This window comes from Crocuta crocuta, unplaced genomic scaffold, assembly GCF_008692635.1.
Source record: "Crocuta crocuta isolate KB4526 unplaced genomic scaffold, BGI_CrCroc_1.0 scaffold139, whole genome shotgun sequence".
NCBI classification, from domain to species: domain Eukaryota; kingdom Metazoa; phylum Chordata; class Mammalia; order Carnivora; family Hyaenidae; genus Crocuta; species Crocuta crocuta.
The window spans coordinates 750497-769925 of NW_027533258.1; the positions used below are offsets into that span (position 1 = coordinate 750497).

At 41.8% G+C, this 19429-nt stretch overlaps 1 protein-coding gene across 1 annotated transcript in view; it reads right to left on the minus strand.

Moving 5' to 3' along the window:
- COPS3 (COP9 signalosome subunit 3) overlaps nucleotides 1-10740 on the minus strand; it is a 27265-nt gene extending 16525 nt beyond the window's left edge. Inside the window, exons 1-6 of the mRNA XM_077746824.1 lie at nucleotides 10589-10740; nucleotides 7326-7455; nucleotides 4655-4767; nucleotides 4516-4565; nucleotides 2529-2621; nucleotides 766-945 (exon numbers count right to left, since the gene is read on the minus strand). Coding sequence (XP_077602950.1) covers nucleotides 766-945; nucleotides 2529-2621; nucleotides 4516-4565; nucleotides 4655-4767; nucleotides 7326-7455; nucleotides 10589-10643 — 621 coding nt within the window. The 5' untranslated portion in view covers nucleotides 10644-10740. The remainder of the gene's footprint in view (nucleotides 1-765; nucleotides 946-2528; nucleotides 2622-4515; nucleotides 4566-4654; nucleotides 4768-7325; nucleotides 7456-10588) is intronic.
- Nucleotides 10741-19429: the final 8689 nt, after the last annotated feature.

Genomic DNA, 19429 nt, shown 5'->3' on the forward strand with positions numbered 1-19429 from the left:
ACCAACTGAGCTAGCCAAGTTTTAATGACATCATTCGGCCAAACAGCACTTTCTGGTGCCACTTCTCTAGGCCCCCACTCATATAGGCAATGCTCAGTCAGAGATACGTGCATGTGTATTTATGTGTTAGCATTTTCAACTAAACTGTGAGCTCCTTCGAGGCTTAGAATATCCTTTATTGTCTTAATATGTGATAGGAATATAAGAAATATTAAACCTCTGACAAATTTCTTATTAGCCAATACTGTATCTCTTTTTCAGACTCTAAAACATTCTACCAAATTAACACACTATATAGGTCACTACAGACCACGGCCATCACATAAGTGGGGAAAGGGCTTTCCACTGTATGCTCAATACCCTTTGAATTTTGAACCATGAGAATGTTTTACTTCTTAAAATAAGTAAAACTTAACAAAACACCACATATGGTTTTAGACCAAAAAGACATTTCAAAGAATATTCAGTTCAATCTCTTCCCTTTGTGCAAAGGAAGCTATAAAGGTCAAGAGATGTACAGAACTTAACCTGAATCAGACAGGGTATGAGTGACAAAGTCTGGATCAGACCCTACTCATTAGTGGTCTTCCCTTCACTGCTGCTGCCCTTCAACTTAAGGACACTTTACCACCATTTACATGATGATCACAGACAAACGGTCTTTGAAAGGACCTCCACCCGAAACTCAGAGGCCCAAGATCAATCCACGCCGACGGTGCACTTCTTCGGCCACACAACCTCAGGGGCACTGAGAGAGATGATTACCTGCTCGTAGAAGTACAGTGCTCTTTCGAAGTTCTTCAGCCCGGTATAGATCATCCCTCCATAATAATAGTAACATAGAAAGTGCTTTGCATCATAGGCTCCATTCTCTTTACAGATATCCATCATGTCCACATCAAGATACGGAAGGGCAGGCTTAAAGCATTTTGCCAGCAAACAAAGCTGTGAAAAAGTTTACATTAAATCATCATTTTAATTGGTAGGCTTTAGCAGAAGGAGCAAATTCACAGATTCCAGAAAGTTCAAAAAAACATTTTATTTATTATTTTTTTGTTTATTTATTTGAGAGAGAGCAAGCAAGTGAGGGACGGCAGAGAGAGAATCCTAAGTAGGCTCTGCACTTACATGTGGGGCATGAACTAGAAGATCATGATCTGAGCCAAAGTTAGACACTTAACTGACTGAGCCACACAAGTGCCCCTCAAGAAAACATTTTAAATCATCTTACCGATTAAAAATTTCTGTGTTGACATATTACTCCGTTTTCAGAATAAAACAACATTCAGAATAAAGCATTCTGAATAAAATAGCATGTCTTTAAAAAAGACTAAGCAGCCTGAGATAAAGTACTCCACAGATGAATTAAAGCTCAGCTATTACTTAGCCCACCTAAGCACCACCTAGCACCCACTCGGCTTACAGATGCACAAACAAGTGAGTTTTTTTTCTTTTTGAATTAGCATAACAGAAACAGACCAATATGGTGTGATAAAATATGGCACTTTTTCTTCAATTACTTCTTTTTGATTTCCGAATTGTTTCTGTAAGTGTAGGGCATTGCTCAGCTTAAACTCAAGACAGCAAGCACACAGCAACGTTCTGGAGCTGGATGATGCCGGCACAGGTGCAGATATAGGTACAACTCAGAGCTGTACAATTAAAACGAATGCACTTTACTGTGTGTAGCTCATCCCTCAGGCACCAAAGTTTTTTAAAAAAGAAAAAGAAAAAAGAAACCACCTTGATGTGAAACTAGAACATGTGTTTGGAATAATCCAGGTACCATGTATTAAAGAAACAATCCTGAGGACACTTGCGGGGATGAGCACTGAGTGTTATGTGGAAACTAATTTGACAATAAACTATTTGTAAAAAATAAATAAATAAATAAAAATAAAACATGATAAAGTAGTTTTGAATTAAAAAAAAAAAAAGAAAGAAACAATCCATACACCACAGGAGCTGGTTAAACCCCAGAGTATTATGGAATAATCTGCAGCTATAAAACATTGATATAGAGTCCTCTCCAAGATACATGAAGCAGGAAAAAGCAATGTACACACATGTTCATACAGATTATTGCTATTCATATAAAAAAATGAGAGAAAAATACACGTATTTGCTTATACGTGCATAAAATAGCTTTGGAAGAATACACAAAACAGTAACACTGATTTCGTCTAGAAATCAGTGGCTAGTGAGCAGGGTGGGAGGGAGACTTCATTACATACCTTCCCTTTTGTCTTCTGAATTTTGAATCACGTAAAATAAAGTAAAAGTGACTTGGGACCTTTTCAACATCACAGTCATTAACTGCTCTGCTTACTCATATCACAAAGTTACTGGCTGAGCCCCATTCTACAGTTCGCGTTCAGTAGCAGTCAGCTGCAAATTCCCCCACTAATACCACCCCTACACATTTCAACTTCTAGAACACATCACAGTCTCCACCAAATGGCTCCCCTTTATTGAGCAAGCCCACGGCCACCTTCCACCTTGAACTTCGTGTAACTCACACGGCTTACCTGGCACAGATCGGCGTGTATTGAGGTCAGCTGGTTTGTATTCATCTGCATCTTGTCTATGGCTTGCTTAAGGATGCCAATTCCTCGCAGGGGCTGTCAGAAATGACATCTCTTTCAGATAAGTTCTCAAAGATGGCAGCACATTGGATCTTATGTTGTCACTTACAAATAAAAAATAACACTAATTGATAGGTTCCTTTAAATAACAATATGAGGTTTCCATACTCTTTCAGGAAATGTTTGTCCCTATTCCATCAGAAAATGTTTTCGTAAGCTGTTTCTAATGCTATTTTAGAGTAATTCAGCATCATTTTTTAGGTCATAAACCTTTTTTTATAGTGAAGATCAATAATCAAAAGCAATATTACTTTCTCAACAGTTCATTATATTTACATTGAAACAAATAAAAAAATTCTAAATCATTTACAATAAAGAGCCTATGCTTAGTAAGCTTAACGGTGGCTAAGGATGTTGGCATCTTCCCACAGGGCAGTCTAGATGTTATCCGTAAATTCTAACACTACCATCTCTTACTGCATAATAAATAACGATTAAAACTGATATTGGGGGGCCTGGGTGGCTCAGTCAGTTAAGCATCTGACTTCGGCTCAGGTCATGATCTCATAGTTCGTGGGTTTGGGCCCCACGTTGGGCTCTGTGCTGACAGCTCAGAGCCTGGAGCCTGGTCAGATTCTGTGTCTCCCTCTTTCTCTGACCCTCCCCTGCTCACACTGTCTCTCTCTCTCTCTCAGAAATAAATTTAAAAAAAAATTACAAATTTTTAATTAAAAAAACCTGATATCATAAGTTATAAACAGATCTTTTCTTGCCCTGATTATAAATAACAAGACCAAGTTTCAAGTGAAGCAGTCAATTTCTGAACAGGAGATATGATTCTAAAAAGCTAAATAAGGGGTGTCCGGGTGGCTCAGTCAGTTGAGTGTCTGATTTCAGTTCAGGTCATAATCTCACGGTCCGTGAGTTCAAGCTCAGAATCGGGCTCTGTGCTGACAGCTCAGAGCCTGGAGCCTACTTTGGATTCTGTATTTTTTACATTAAAAAATATATATGTATACATACATACGTACATATATACAAGTACATGTACGTATGTATGTATACATAGCTAAGTAACTTACATGGGGTTTTCAACAAAGATTTTTTTTAACCATCTCTTTCAAACCACAATTTGTTTAATATTTCTACAAAATCCCAGATGGTTCTTTTTGTCTGGTCTCCTTCCAAGCCTATCTTAAAGTTCAATTTCAAATAATAATAAAAAATACCCAAATTATAACTTGTATCAGTATCCCAAAAGTTAAAGAAAGACCAAAGAACTATTTCAGAATAAAGGAGATGAAAGACACAGGGCAACCTAATGGAATTCATGATCTGGGATTTTCTTGGGTAGTAAAGGACATTAGGGAAATAAGTGGCAAAATCTGAATAAGGCACATTTGTTTAAAAGATTATATCAACATTTATCTCCTGATAGCGATCACTGTGCTGTGGTTATATAAGAGAATGTCCTAATTTTTAGGAAATACTCATTGAAGTATTCAGGGTAAGTGGCAAATATCTGCAATTTTCTTTCCAATGGCTCAAAAGAGAAAAGGTTAGGTGGTGTAAAATGTTGACATCTGGAGAATTTGGGTGAAAGGTACACAGGAATTCTTCATATTGTAAAGCTAAAATGTCATAATTAAAAGTTCAAAGTTTGAGCAAACAAAACCCCAGCATATTACTACATAAAGGGCACTAGAATGGTAGTTCCAAAAACATCCAGCACCACCACAGCGCCTCCCCTGATGCCCTACTTCTCCCTGCATCTCAGAGGCCTCCCCTGATGTAGGAGCTGGCGGTCCTCACAGCAGATGCTTCGCAACCACATTTATCTGTTAGGATGCTCAGTACTAACCTGGAGCCTTAACAAATGAGTTCACAGTAAGTCAGAGAGTTCTTAAAATACTTGACTAACATTCCTTACCTGTTTCCTTTCCACAAGTGCGTTTGTCAGCTGATGGCAAAGCCCAGCAACTAGAGATGGCAATGACAAAATGTTGACAACATCAATGACTAAGGCAAAATGCATTCGGTGGGAAATAACAAAACGTTAGTTGGCTTACAAGTGTCCGTTGCGTATCGAATGTGCTCCCCATTACAAGTGCTGATAAAAAGCTGAACCTGTGAGAATAAGGTTTCGAAGTCAGGAACACTGGGCATGGAAAACTTCACAAATCTGGAATAAAAAGAAAATAATCAATTCCTCGAGATATTTTGCAAAGGAAAACAAAGAAGCAACTGAGGCCAGAAGTTCATCCTATCTCCAGTGCTCCATGACAGTAAATAAGTCACTGATATTTTTAAAAACTGAGAAACAGAGTCTATGGGACTGGACTGATTCTTTGCACAGTCAAGACACAGAACTCAGACTCAGATGAAGGCTGACAAAAATATGCTTAAAAAAGAATTTTCAAAAAAGAAAACTCCATTAAATGAGGGGCCAAATATCAGGTTGTCTAACACTCATGAAGGAACTGAACATAAACTTTTTTTTTTTTAATGTTTTATTTATTTTTAGGAGAGAGAGAGAGATAGCGTGAGCAGGGGAGGGTCAGAGAGAGAGGGAGTCACAGGCTGAAACAGGCTCCAGGCTCTGAGCTGGCAGTCAGCACGGAGCCCGACGCGGGGCTCGAACCCACGAACCGCGAGATCATGACCTAAGCGAAAGTCGGACGCTTAACCGACTAAGCCACCCAGGCGCCCCTGAACATAAACTTTTAAGTCAAAGTTTTCAAGACCAGTTTTCTGTTGAGCTTCCCATGTGGTTAAGGCTATTTAGTCATTGAAAAATCACCTGTTAGGGCGCCTAGGTGGATTAGTCGGCTAAGTGTCTGACTTTGGCTCAGGTTATGATTTTGCGGTTTATGGGTTCGAGCCCCGTGATGGGCTCAGTGCTGACAGCTCAGAGCCTGGGGCCTGCTTTGGATTCTGTGTCTCCTTTTCTCTCTGCTCCTGCCCAACTCCTGTGCACGTGTTCTCTCTCTCCCTCTCAAAAATAAACAAACATTAAACACACACACACACACACACACACACACACACACAATAGTTGTTGTTTTTCTTGCTCTGAGGACAGCAGACTGAGGGGCACAAGGCCTGAGAGGTCTGGACTGGCTGGAGTCTGTGGCTATGCTTCAGGGGGTGCTGAGGCTCATGTGGGAGAAAGACCCCGCCGATGCGCAGGGCAGAGGAGAGGGGGAGGACACGGAGGATCCACCCTGAGTCCCTGGGTAGATGGGGCCTTCCCACATACACTCTGAGAGGGGCCCAGAGACTGGTTTTGGGGAAGAAATCAGATAAGCTACTAGCACTCAGGTGTTGCTTACAAGTAAACTTCCAGCTTTTTTTTTTTTTTTTAAAGAACTGTTGAAACTAACCTCAGGAAAAACAAATTGGATATTAGTGCCTGAACCTAATTTCTCCTACATATTTGCATTTGTCCTGTCTCTGCAGAACTTAACAATGACTTAACAATGTCACCTCACATCTGTAATTGAACTTTCTTCTCATCAAAATCCATCTCAAATGATCTCATTTGGGCTTCACAAGAGGTCAGCATGGCACTGTTATTTCCATTTTATAACTAGAAATAGGAAGTTCAGGACCCCACAGCTTGTAACTGGAAGAACATAAATCGAATCCAGGGTACTTGGAAACAAGTTCAGGGTTCTCTCCAGGTTTTCTTTTACAGATATACAATGGTGAAATGCCTACAGCTTTGTTGTCACGTACCTTACCTCACTTGAATGCATGCTATCCATTTTTTTAGCCAGCAAATACAGACAGTTAACATCTTTACCTGCCAGCACCATCAAAAAGAACTTGCTGCAATGGTTGGAATGTTCTCTGCTGTCCCACACAGTCACTACAGGTGGCTACTGACTTGACAAGTGGCTAGTACAACAGAGGAACCGAAGCTTTAATTTTAATTAATTTAGGTTTGAATAGCCACATGTGCCTAGTGGCTACTGTGTGGGAGGGCGCCGCTCTTGACCCTTTCATTCTGACCGAGTTTCTTCTCTAAACTCTACTCGTGACACATCTTGGCTCGGGGATCCCTGTGCCAGTGAAGTCAGACCCTTGCTTCAATTTTCTCTCGGTTTATTTACATAGCTTCAACTTTCATGACAACTGTAACATCCCAATTTCTAAAACTAAAACGTCAAAAGGAAAAGAATTCGGTCAGGCACACAGAGTTACAAGGAACCCCAAGTGAAATAAGGTCTACTTAATTTGCACTTAAATGGCTTGAAGTTGTTTGAATGAAATCTGAAATAGTGTTGCTTGGGTTCACTGGTAATTTCACTCGACATATTCCACTGTGTCCTAATCCATCTCCCTTCCCTAGTTTCTTTCCAAGTTAGAAATGTGGACAATCCAATGGATTACATGCCTAAAAGTATTCAGATAAATGCAAACTATAGTCCCCACAACTGAGATGGCCATTTGTTCTTTAAAATAAATTTCAAAATTTGTATAAATAGAATTAAAAAATAATAAAATTGAAACTATAATGAGGAAGGATAAGCTAGGATGAGTAAAATGTAATTATGATGACTTGACTTTACAATTGTCCAAAAGAGCTCAGTGTTGTTAATATGGTTTACTTTCTACACCAAAAAAAAAAAAAAAAGAGAGAGAGAGAGAGAAAGAAAGAAAAAACAACCCCTTAGCCAGAAAGGCGCAGCATTCAGGTTTAGCAAGCATGAAACTCTAAAGGAAGATGCGTCTTACAGAACAGCAAGGACGCCCAGGGAGTGCTCTTGTACGTCCAGAGCCCCGAGCACAGTGTCCAGGTGGGACAAGTTCTTTGCAAGGAGTTCCCCACTCTTGTTGATCAGTTCACAAAGCTGAGTCATTTGCCCTGGAAAACAGGAATAACACTATCATTTGGTTACGGCACTAACCAGACTAGAGAAACTCTAACCACAGACTTCATTCCTCAGAGCAAGAAATAACCTAAAGATGATTTCCTTCATTTCAGATGAGGACTCAGCAAGGTCAGAGAAGTGAAATGGCTTTGACTCAAAGCTAGATCTCCTATTTCTCTTTGGCCCCGAAAGTTTCTACTTTTCCTCCATTTCCTCTTCCATTCCCCAAGCCAGAAATGTACACATCACTATCACCACCACTCAACTTCCTCTCCGTATCCAAAATGCCACCAAATATGATTTTACTTTTAATTTTACTTCCTATGTCTTTGGCTCCATTCCTTTCTCTCTCCCGAATTAATTCAGACCTTCTTCACTTCCTGCCTGGACTATATCATAAATCTTCAAAACAGTCCACCTACCTCACTCTTTCTCTCCTCCAACTCATACTTCATATTGGTACCTGTTTGATCTTTCCAAAATGTAAAATCCAATCAAATTACTCCAATGGCTTTAAGAAGTCCAAATGCCTCAGCCTGGTAAGAAGCTGCGGCACCACCTGCTTCCCCCCACCGCCCCCAACACACACACTCCCTGGTCACACCAAGCGCACAGAATTCACGCAACATTCCATGTTGTCTCACCATTATGCCTCTACACATCCTGTTCTCCAAGCTGGTATTCCTTCCTTCACTCTGCTCTCCTGGGTCTTCCACTACCTGACTCATACATTTCATTCAGCAATCAGCCTTCGGACCTTCACCTTACCTCCCCTCCCCCAGCTAACTTGAAAAATGTGTTCTCTCTGGGCCCTCTGTGCATCACCTAGGATTCTGGTGGTTAGGTAATTCAACATAAACTCAGGAGAGGCTGTCTCATTTCTCCAGGTTCAGAGTACAGTGCTTACTTACCAGCTAATCAATCAACAGCCTGTTAATTAATCTCCTAGTTGATCCACTGATTTTCCCCCCATACTGTTTTTACAAGTAAGGTATAGAATCTAATTAGGCCTGAATTGGTACTCTGAAGTAGACTTGCTGATTTTGATGGGTTATTCTGAGACACCATGGCCACACTCTATATCTCCAAATCCCATTAGCTGTCTTTCTGGTGGTGGTGGTGGTGGTGGTGGCGGTACGTATGGGATTTATATAAGGGCATGGGCAGGGGCGCCTGGGTGGCTCAGTCGGTTAAGCATCCAACTTCAGCTCACGTTGTGATCTCGTGGTTTGTGGGTTTGAGCCCCGCATCGGGCTCTGTGCTGACAATTGGGAGCCTGAAGCCTGCTTCAGATTCTGTGCCTCCCTCGCTCTCTGCTCCTCCCTGGCTCACACCCTCTCTCTCAAAAATAAATAAACATTAAACAAAATTTATATAAGGGTACGGGCAACAACTTTTTAAGTTTCCTCCTTTATACCTCTTTCACATTTTGAACTTCAAGCTATACATATCAGCTATTTCTATTTAGTAGCTGAGGGATTTCTTCCCTTATCAAAAAAAAAAAAAAACCACATAAATAAAAGCTGGGTCACTATGAAATCATAAGATGGTTAACTACTGTGGGCCAAAGGGAGAATTAACAGTAAATGCAGTGCCATGGGGGTGCATCTGACATGAGCCCAGAAATGTGGCCAATGAAATTCCCTCTAATCAAAGAAAGCTGGAAATTATTAAATTCCCTTCACTTAAGGTCCATGTTAGGAAACTCTGGGTAAGTGCAGAAAAAAACAGAAACATCATAGACATCTACGATGCACTGAGCATGAGGCACAGAAGCCAGAGGTAGTGAAAGTATCCTGTTTATCTCTGCCTGACTGTCCCTAAAGCAGTGACTTACAGAACATGCATACAGAGCTTTCCAGATAAGTGATCCCACTTGATGCTAAACAGTCCCAGTCCCATTTTGTAAATGAGAAAACTGACCCAAGAAGTGACTGTCAGGATTCCAACCCAAATCTAAATAACCACACTACACCCCAGGAAGCAGAAAACAAATGTTTGTGGCATGAATGAATGAATGAACGGTTCCTTCATTCATAGAGACTGCAAGTCTGTGCCTGACCTGTGAACCTAGTTTCTATCAATAATAAGGGAAAGGATAAGTATTTAACGAAGCATGGCTCCATACCCGGTCAGTTAACTTGCAACAGCGAAGTAAATCGCATTCCTCCATTTTTACAAATGGAGATAAAGAGACTCAAGAGATTAAAGGTGACTTATCCAAGGTCATTCAGCTCCTAGAAGTTTACAATTAACAGCTGTTAGCAATCACTTGCAACTGTATCTATAGCACCCGATAACATAGGTACGGTTTCAAGTGCTTTTACATGATTTCTGTCATTCAATCCCAAGAACTCTCTGAAGTGGGGACTTATTATTATTTTAAAGATGAAGAAACAGGGTGGTTAAAGGGGTCTTCATAGTCTGCAGCGAATTAATTCGGAGTCTAGGGCTCCATATTCTGGTGAGATGAATGAACCAAAGCATGAAAATTTAAGTAACAATGGTCACAGTTCTACCCGTGGAAATGAAGCCCTACGAGTGAGCGCTCCCGCCGCATTCAGCAGGACTAAAATAGGCGCGGAAGCCTTCCGAGGGCGCGCCGGCCGGTGCAGGCGAGCCTCCGAGCCAAGCACCCAGAAAGGATTCGCCTCGCGCCCGCTGCCCGCGGCCTAGGCCGGAGGCGGCCAGGCGCCCCCGGGACAGACGCGGCGGTGCACCAATCACCGCAGGCAAGGGAGGCCGAAGAGACCAACGGGCTCTCAGGAAGGCGTCCAGCGGAAGTTTCCGCCCCCAAAACTGTCAAGCGAAGCGCCGGGGTGGAAGGGGCCCGGGCTGGGGGGAGGAGGGTCCAGGTGGCCCCCGAGAGGGGAGGTAGCCGGGTTGCCGAGCACTCTGGCCGGCAGGCGAGAGCGACGAAGACCGAGAGCACGAAAGGGCTGCTCGAACTCAGCCGCGCCCGATCCCTCCCTGGTCCAAGCGCCGCAACCCCGAGACCAGCCCCGGAGCCGAGGCTTGGGACTAACAGGGACGTCCCAGCCGTCCGCGCTGGCGGCCGGGGATGCAAGCCCGTCCCCGCGGCCCGGAGGGCCCGCCCAGACCCAGCTCAGCGGCCCAGGGCCTCACCTTGAGCCGAGAGCTGTCGGACACTGTTCACGAATTGCTCCAGGGCAGACGCCATGTTTTCCCCCCCGGCGGCCCGAGCAGCAGAGGCAGCTCACGCGGGAAAAGGCGGCTGCTCTGAGAGGAGGGGCCGCGGCGATCCACCACAGGGCCTCAACCGCGGCCCAACGTCACTTCCGCAGGCTCAAGCACCGCGAGATCTCACCTACCTGGGAGCCGGTTACTGTCTCCATGGAAACAGTTCAGCTACTCACCGTAGCCGGAAGTTCGTTTTCTTTTCCTTCGCTTTGTATCCGGTGCCGCTGTGAAATTCCTCCTGCTGTTTAATGGGCCTGTGGGCACAGGAAGACGCAAAATCCCATAATTAGGCGCATATTTCCCGGATTTTGCTTGGAATGGCCGTTCCGTTTTCCACTTACCCAAATCTTTCAAGCCTGCATTAATTGCCACCTCTTCCACGAGGCTTTTCCTGTAATGAAGATTGGAACCAGGAAGGCTGCCTGGATTCAAATCTCTTTCCTACTACTTGATAGCTATGTGGCTTTGGACAAGAAAACTTAGCCGTCCCCTGCCTTGTATTGATCATCTGTAAGACTCTTAGAATAACCTCAACCACCTAAAACAAAACAGTCCATAGCGCATAGTGAGTGGGAACTGCATTTTCATTCAGGTATATGTCGAATGAATTGATTTCCCCATTTGGAATTGATCTGTCCTACTTCCAATTGACTCCCAAAGCACTTTGTTCCTCTCATATAGCCACTGCCGCTGTGTTGCAGAAAATTGTCTCCAAAATCCCATACCATATCCTTTGCTCTTAACTGGCCTGGAGTTCCTTAAATTGAAGCATCTTTCTTACTCATCTCTGTATCTTCTAAGAGCTTACCACAGGATCTGGTGCATAGTTGGTACTGAGCAAATAAGCGTACATTTTAAATTTCATCCAACATGTTCATTGCGCATTTACAAAGTGCTGTATTAGGCGCTAAGGATACACTGGTGTGTAAAAACAGTCATGATCCTTCTTCCCTGAAGATAATGAATAAAGATACCCCCCCCCAAAAAAAAGCAGTAGTGCTCTGAAGGAATGGAACAAAATTCTGTAGGATCATGCAACAGAGGACACTGACCTAGCCTGGGAATGATTGGAAAGGCTTTCTTGAAGGAATGACCAGCTGAGCTCTGAGGAAAGAGAAGGAGTGAGGAAGGCAAGGGGGAAGGAATTTTCCTGAAAGAACAGCATGTGGTAAGACCTTGTGGTGGGAGAGAGTTTGCTATCTGAGACTGAGGAACTGAAAAGTAGCTCATGATGGTTGGAGAGCAGTATGAGATGAAGCTGTGAGGTGGACATCGGCTACATCAAATCAGCTGCATTAAAGATACTAGACTTAAGAAGATGGGGAAACCGCTAGAGTTTTATGTAAATGAGTAGCATCATTGGATTTGCATTTAGAAAATGTCATGGATCACTTTAGAGAGCCATTTAGGAAGATATTCTAGTAGTCAACATGAAATATAGTAATAACAATAATAATTATATTTGAAAGAATAGATGGAAATAGATTGGTGAATTTGGGATATGTTTAGATGAATGACTCTAATACCTGTACCCAAAGATGGAAATGACCCTAAATATTCTATGGCAGCATTTGATCCTGAATCTTTACTCTTTTGCAACACATAAGACAGATATTTTGACTTAGGGGACACACTGTGGATATACATGGATTTTAATGAAAGCCAAAAAGCATTGTGGAGTCAAGCACCGGAGTAATTCAAAATAGCCATGGCTGCTAATCCTACTTTAAAATCTGTTGCCTATTTGGATTGACACATCAGTGGCTGGAGATGCAAGACTTAATCATTTGTTCTTTCATTCTTTGAACACACATCTACTCTCTCTCTAATTATGTGTCAAGCCATGTGTCTATGAACAAAACAAAGTCCTTGCCTGCATGAAGTTCTGGTTTGGGGAGTAAGACAGTAAGCAAGCAAATGAACAAACTAACTTCAGATAGTTAATATATGTTTTGAAGAAAATCACGTGGTGATTGGGTTCAGGAAAGTCAGGGAATGTTTCTGAGGCCTGAAGAATGAGAAAAGCTGTTAAAAGAGATCCAGGGGAATAAAATTCCAGAGAAAGAGGAGCAAATATGGTATACAAAGATCTTAAGGCCCAAACAAGCTTGATGTGTTTCTGGAAAAGAAAAAAATGCCAGTATGGCTAAAACGTGGTGGATAAGGAGGATCCTGGTATGTCTCAGTTGAGTACTGCTTGTCTGTAACAATAGTAATAATCTCTTAGATTTGTCCAGCTTTTTCAATTCATAAAGCATTTTCAGATTCAGTAGATATTTGCAAATTCATCAGTGAAATAGCTTAACCAAGTAAAGTGATTCAAAAGAAGGGAATAGTGTAAAAAAAAAAAAAGGGAAAGGAATAGTAACACTTAGAAAAAGCAGTGTCAGGCACTATCCACACACTGCATTTCTATTCGGAGATTCATGTGGTTCCAGGGAACCTGACTTGGAGATGTGATCAAAGTGACCCAGGGAAACCATCCTCACATGCCATCACCAATCCCTCAAGCCACCCTGGGCACATGACTTAGGCTGATCCAATCAGAGGAAAGCTCAGGACTTCTGTAACCACTCATCCCTGCTGGACTGAGCAAGGAAGCCCACAGCTTCTGACAACCACCTTGGAGGCCCAAGGGGAGCAAGGCTTAGGATGAAGCTAATATCTCCAAGTACGGAGAAGAGAGGTAAAGAAACCAGACCTGTGCATCTTTGAGTCATCAGATCCATTTTTACCTGCAGTAATCAATCCTTCCTCTAGACCTTTCACCAAAAAGTATGAGCCAAAAATTTCCCTTGATTGTTTACACTTATTGTTTAAAGTTTATTTATTTATTGAGAGGGGGAGGGGCACAGAGAGAGGGAGAGAGAGAATCCCAAGCAGGCTTCGCGCTGTCAGTGCAGAGCCTAATGCGGGGCTCCAGCTCACAAACCGTGAGATCATGACCTTAGCCAAAATCAAGAGTCAGACGCTTAACTGACTGAGCAACCCAGGAATCCCCAGATGTTTATAGTTTAAGTTCCTTTGGTGTTTTCTCTTACTTGTAGCTGTAGGCATCCTGATACAGCACTTTAATGGTGCCCACAAAAACCCTTCAAGGCAGATTTTATTGTGGGAGGCATCGGGGCTGTTCACAAACATTCCATTTATTTTCCTTCCACCCTCCTTTGAAGTTAAGTGTGACTGTGTGACTTCATTGGCCAATGAGACACAAGTAGAAGTGGCAAATGTCACTGTTGGGGTGGGAGTTTTAAGTGCCAGTGTGCAATTCCTCCTCTGTCAGGGTGACCATGGACACAGTGTTGAGCTGGAGCCTCCATCAGCATGGGTCCCTGACTAGGATGGGTCAAGCACTCTTCAGACCACTTTGGACATGGAGTTCTGTAACAAATGACCTCAAAATTTAGAGGATTGGCATTTAGTGTTCAGAAACATTTATTATCTCACAATTTCTGTGCATCAGGTATTCTGTCACAGCTTACCTAGGTACCTCTGCCTTGAGTCTCTCATCCAGGTGTCATCCAGGTGTCATCCAGGACTGTGATCTCATCTGAAGGCTTGATGGGGGAGACAGTTGGCTTCCAAGCTCATTAGTGTGGTTATTAGAAAGATTAGAAAGATTCAGCTACTCACAGGCTTCAAGGCCTCAGTTGTTTCCTGATGGCTGGCTGGAAATCTCTTTTAGTTCTTTGCCATTGGGTCCTCTCCATAAGGCCACTCATAACATGGCAAGTGGATTCTGAGGGGGTTGGGACAAGATTTGATACTGAAGTCCTAGTTTTTTTGTTTTGTTTTGTTTTGTTTTGTTTTGTTTTGTTTTGTAATCTAGGTCCAGCCCACACCCATGAGCAAGGATTTTTCACAAATATGACTCCCAGGAGGTAGGACTTGCTGGGAGCCATTTTAAAGGCCACCTAACATAACGAGGGAGAAGTAAACTTTTGTTAAGCGACTGAGAATTCGGGGTTGATTACTACTGTATCATAACCTAGCCTATCCTCATTCGATACAACTTTTATTCTTTAAAAAAAATTTTTTGACTGTTTATTTATTTTAGAGAGTGAGAGAGAGCATGAGCAGAGGAGGGGCAGAGAGAGAGAGAGGGAGACACAGAATCTGAAGTAGGCTCCAGGCTCTGAGGTGCCAGCACAGAGCCCAATGTGGGGCTCTGAATTTGTGAACTGGGAGATTGTGACCTGAGCAGAAGTCAGACGGTTAACCAAGTGAGCCACCCAGGTGCCCCAATACAACTTTTATTCTTCATTGTTCAGAAGAGGAAACTGATGCTCTGGGAGATTTAGGCGCTTGACCAACGATACACAGCTGGTTACCCGCAGAACTAGAATTTAAATCTATATCTAACTCCAGAGCCTGAACTTCCATTCCCTGTATACATTGGGCAAGTGGGAAATGTGAGATGGAAAAGGCCTTCAGTTTCAGTCAGTGGGACAGTAGAAACCCTCCATCACATGTGGGGTGAGGGGGGTGAGAAGAACGAACCCAGACAAAAACATGCCCTACTTCCTTGCAATCTGCTTTTCAACAGTTCTTCGTGATAGAGTGATCTAAGTTACTGGCTCCAATGCACCTTATATTTCCTGATTCACTCTCTTTCTTTGATCACTTCAGCAGGTCCAAGTTTCTACCCACAGCCACATACAGCATTGGCTTGTTTGGTTGGTTGGTTGGAAGATGGACAGAATCAAGGATGATTTGTCTGAGATTATTTTGTCAACCCCTTCCAATTACTGATGAGTCAACGAAGGGCAGAGAGGAGCTATAACTTGCCCAAGGTCACACAGCACACTCATGGCACATATAGGAATATGGCTTCCATTGCCAGAATCCCAGTCCAGGCTTCCTTTCATGAAGTACATGGCGACTTTGTGGAAATCCTACAAAGCAGATATCAGTGGCCTTTATATGTTAACAGCACAAGCTTATCCAAATAAGCTGTGCTTTGTTCAGAACTAGAAGGCCAGTCTAGAGCTTTCCTAGCTGTATTCTGGAGGATCTATTCCCCTTTCCCTCCACTTCTACTTTTAAAGTTCCAAAAGGTATTTGATACCTCTAATTCCTCATGCCCACACCACAGCCTGTTTCCACTCTAGACTGCATCCCATTCTTTTTTTTTTTAAGTCCAGTTAGTAATGCTTGAAAGCCAAATTTATAGTATGGTCTTTGAATAGCCAAAGCAACCTTGAAAAAGAAGAACAAAACTGGAGGTGTCACAATTCCAGACTTCAAGTTATATTTCAAAGTGGTAGTGATTAAAGCAGTATGGTTCTGGCATAAAAATAGAAACATATATCAGTGGAATAGGATGGAAAACCAAGAAACAAACCCACAACTATATGGTCAATTAATCTTTGACAAAGGATGAATGAATATACAGTGGAAAAAAGATAGTCTCTTCAACAAATGCTGTTGGGAAAAATTGAGCATTTACATGCAAAAGAATGAAACTGGACCACTTTCTTTTACCATACACAAAAATAGTTTCAAAATGGATAAAAAACCTAAATGTAAGACCCAACACCATAAAAATCATAGAAAAGAGCACAGGCAGTGACTTCTTTGACACCAGCCTTAGCAACTTCTTTTAAGATATGTCTCCTGAGGCACTCACCAAACTCCACACCCAAAAAAACAAACAACCCAGTGGAGAAATGGGCAGAAGATAGGAACAGACACTTCTCCAAAGAGGACATCCAGATGGCCAACAGACACATGAAACGATGTTCAGCATCCCTCCTCATCAGGGAAATACAAATCAAAACCACACTGAGATACCACCTCACACCAGTCAGAGTGGCTAAAATGAGCAAATCAGAGAACTCNAGTGGGGGAGAGGGAGGGAGGCAAACCATGAGAGATTCTGGAATGCTGAGAACAAACTGAGGACTGATGAGTGCGGGGGGAGAGGGGGAAGAAGGGTATGGAGAAGGGCACTTGTGGGGATGAGCACTGGGTGTTACATGGAAACCAACTTGACAATAAACTATTTGTTAAAAAAAAAAAAGATATGTTTTCTGAGGCAAGGGAAACAAAAGCAAAAAGAAACCACTGGGACTACATCAAAATAAAAAAGTTTCTGCATAGTGAAGGAAACAATCAACAAAAATAAAAGACAACCTACTGAGTGGGAGAAGATATTTGCAAATGGCATATCTAATAAAGGGTTAGTATCCAAAATATACAAAAAACTCATACAACCCAACGCTCAAAAAAACCCAAATAATCCAATTAAAAAATGGACAGAAGACTCGAACATTTTTCCAAAGAAGACATCCAGATGGCCAACAGGCACATGAAAGGATGCTCATTGTCACTCATTATCAGGGAAATGAAAATCAAAACTTCAATGAGCTATCACCTCACCCCTGTCAGAATGTCTAAAAGAAACAACTGTTGGCAAGAATGTGGAGGAAAAGAAACCCTCTTGTTCTATTGGTGGGAATGCAAAGTGGTGCAGCCGCTGTGGGAAACAGTACGAGTGTTCCTCAAAAAATAAATATAGGGGCGCCTAGGTGGCTTAGTCAGTTAAGCGTCCGACTTTCGCTTAGGTCATGATCTCGCGGTTCGTGGGTTCGAGCCCCGCGTCGGGCTCTGTGCTGACAGCCAGCTCAGAGCCTGGAGCCTGTTTCAGTCTGTGACTCCCTCTCTCTCTGACCCTCCCCTGCTCACGCTGTCTCTCTCTCTCTCCTAGAAATAAATAAAAACATTTAAAAAAAAATAAATAATAGAACTACCCTACCCTAGTAATTGTACTACTTCATATAACACCCCCTCCCCCAATACAAAAACACTAATTCAAAGAGATATACACACCCCAATGCTTATGGCAGCATTATTTACAATAGCCAAACTATGGAAGCAGCTCAAGTGTCCACTGATAGAATGGATAAAGAAGATGTGGTATATATATGATGGAATATTACTCGGCTATAAAAATAATGAAATCTTGCCATTTGCAACAACATGGCTAGAGCTAGAGAGTATAATGCTAAGCAAAGTAAGTCAGTCAGAGAAATACAAATACCATGTCATCTCACTCATATGTGGAATTTAAGAAATAAAACAAATGAGCAGAGGGGAAAGAAAGAGAGACAAACCAAGAAAGAGACTCTTAACTATAGAGAACAGATGGATGGTCAACAGAGGCAGGGGTGGGGAATGGCTGAAATAGGTGACAGGGATTAAAGAGTGCATTTAGCTTGATGAAAAAAAAATTATTATATGGTTTGATGGAGTTTCCAGTGTTTGTAGATACAAAATGTGACAAGTACAATAGAAAACGGGAGGACAAATGGACCTTAAAGTGGTAAAGTTCCTATATTCTACTTGAAGCGGTAAAATATTTATTTCTAGTAGTATATGAAAAGTTAGGTATGTATCATAACTACTAAAAGGTAAAACTCAATCATACATAAAAATACTAAAAATTTCAGATAATTCAAAAGAAGACAGGAAATTAAAAACAGGAAACAAAGAGAAAACTTAATGAAATAGTAGGCCTAAATCTAATAACATGCACAATTACAGTAAATATAAAGGGTTTAAACACACCAATTAGAGAACTGAGATTGTCAAATGGATCAAACAATAGATTCAAGTGTAAGTTATCTACAAGAAACTCAGCTCAAAGTAGTGCAAAGATAAAAAGTAAAAGGATGGGAAGAGGTATGCCTTGAAAACGTAGTGAAAAGAAAGTCAGAGGTGGTTATATTAACATCAAACATAGTAAGATTATGTACAGAGAGTTGTTCATAGTATTCTCTTATTATCCTTACAGTGTTTGCAGATTCTGTAGTGATATATCCTACACGGAAAATTAACAGAGATAAAAATAATGCTGAAAGGGTCAATTCACCAAGAGGATATAACAATCTTTTAAAAAAAAATTTTTTAATGTTTACTTATTTTTGAGAGATAGAGACAGAGCACAAACAGTGAAGAGGCAGAGAGAGAGGGAGACACAGAATCTGAAGCAGGCTCCAGGCTCTGAGCTGTCAGCACAGAGCCTGATGCGGGACTCGAAGTCATAGACTGCGAGATCATGACTCGAGCTGAAGTCGGAAGCTTAACCAACTGAGCCACCCAGGTGCCCCAGGATATGACAATCTTAAATATACATAAACCTAACAGAACCTCAAAATGTATAAACCAAAAATTGATTTTAAAAACCCTGAAATTGGGGCTTCTGGGTGGTTCAGTCAGTTAAGCATCCGACTTTAGCTCAGGTCATGATCTCACAGTTCGTGGGTTCGAGCCCTGCGTCGGGCTCTGTGCGGACAGCTAGCTCAGAGCCTGGAGCCTGGTTCAGATTCTGTCTTCCTCTCTCTCTGCCCCTTCTCTGCTCTCACTCTATCTCTTTCTCTCTCAAAAAACAAATAAACATTAAAAACAATTAAAAACATTAAAAAAAAACCCAAACCCTGAAATGGACAAATTCATAATTATTATTGGAGAATTGAATTGCTCTGTAAGTAATTGATAGAATAAATAGACAGCGAACCAGCAATGAAATAGAAAAACCAAACAACACCATCAACTGACTGTATCAAGTTGACATTTAATATAACCTTCATTCAATAAGAGCACAATACACGTTCTTTTCAAGTACATGTGGAATATTCACCACGATGTACCATATAGTGGGTCATAATACAGGTCTTAACAAACTGAAAAGAATTGGAATCATACAAGGCATGTTCTCTAAATAATGGAATTAAAGAAGAAATTAAAAAAAGATAACTGAAAACT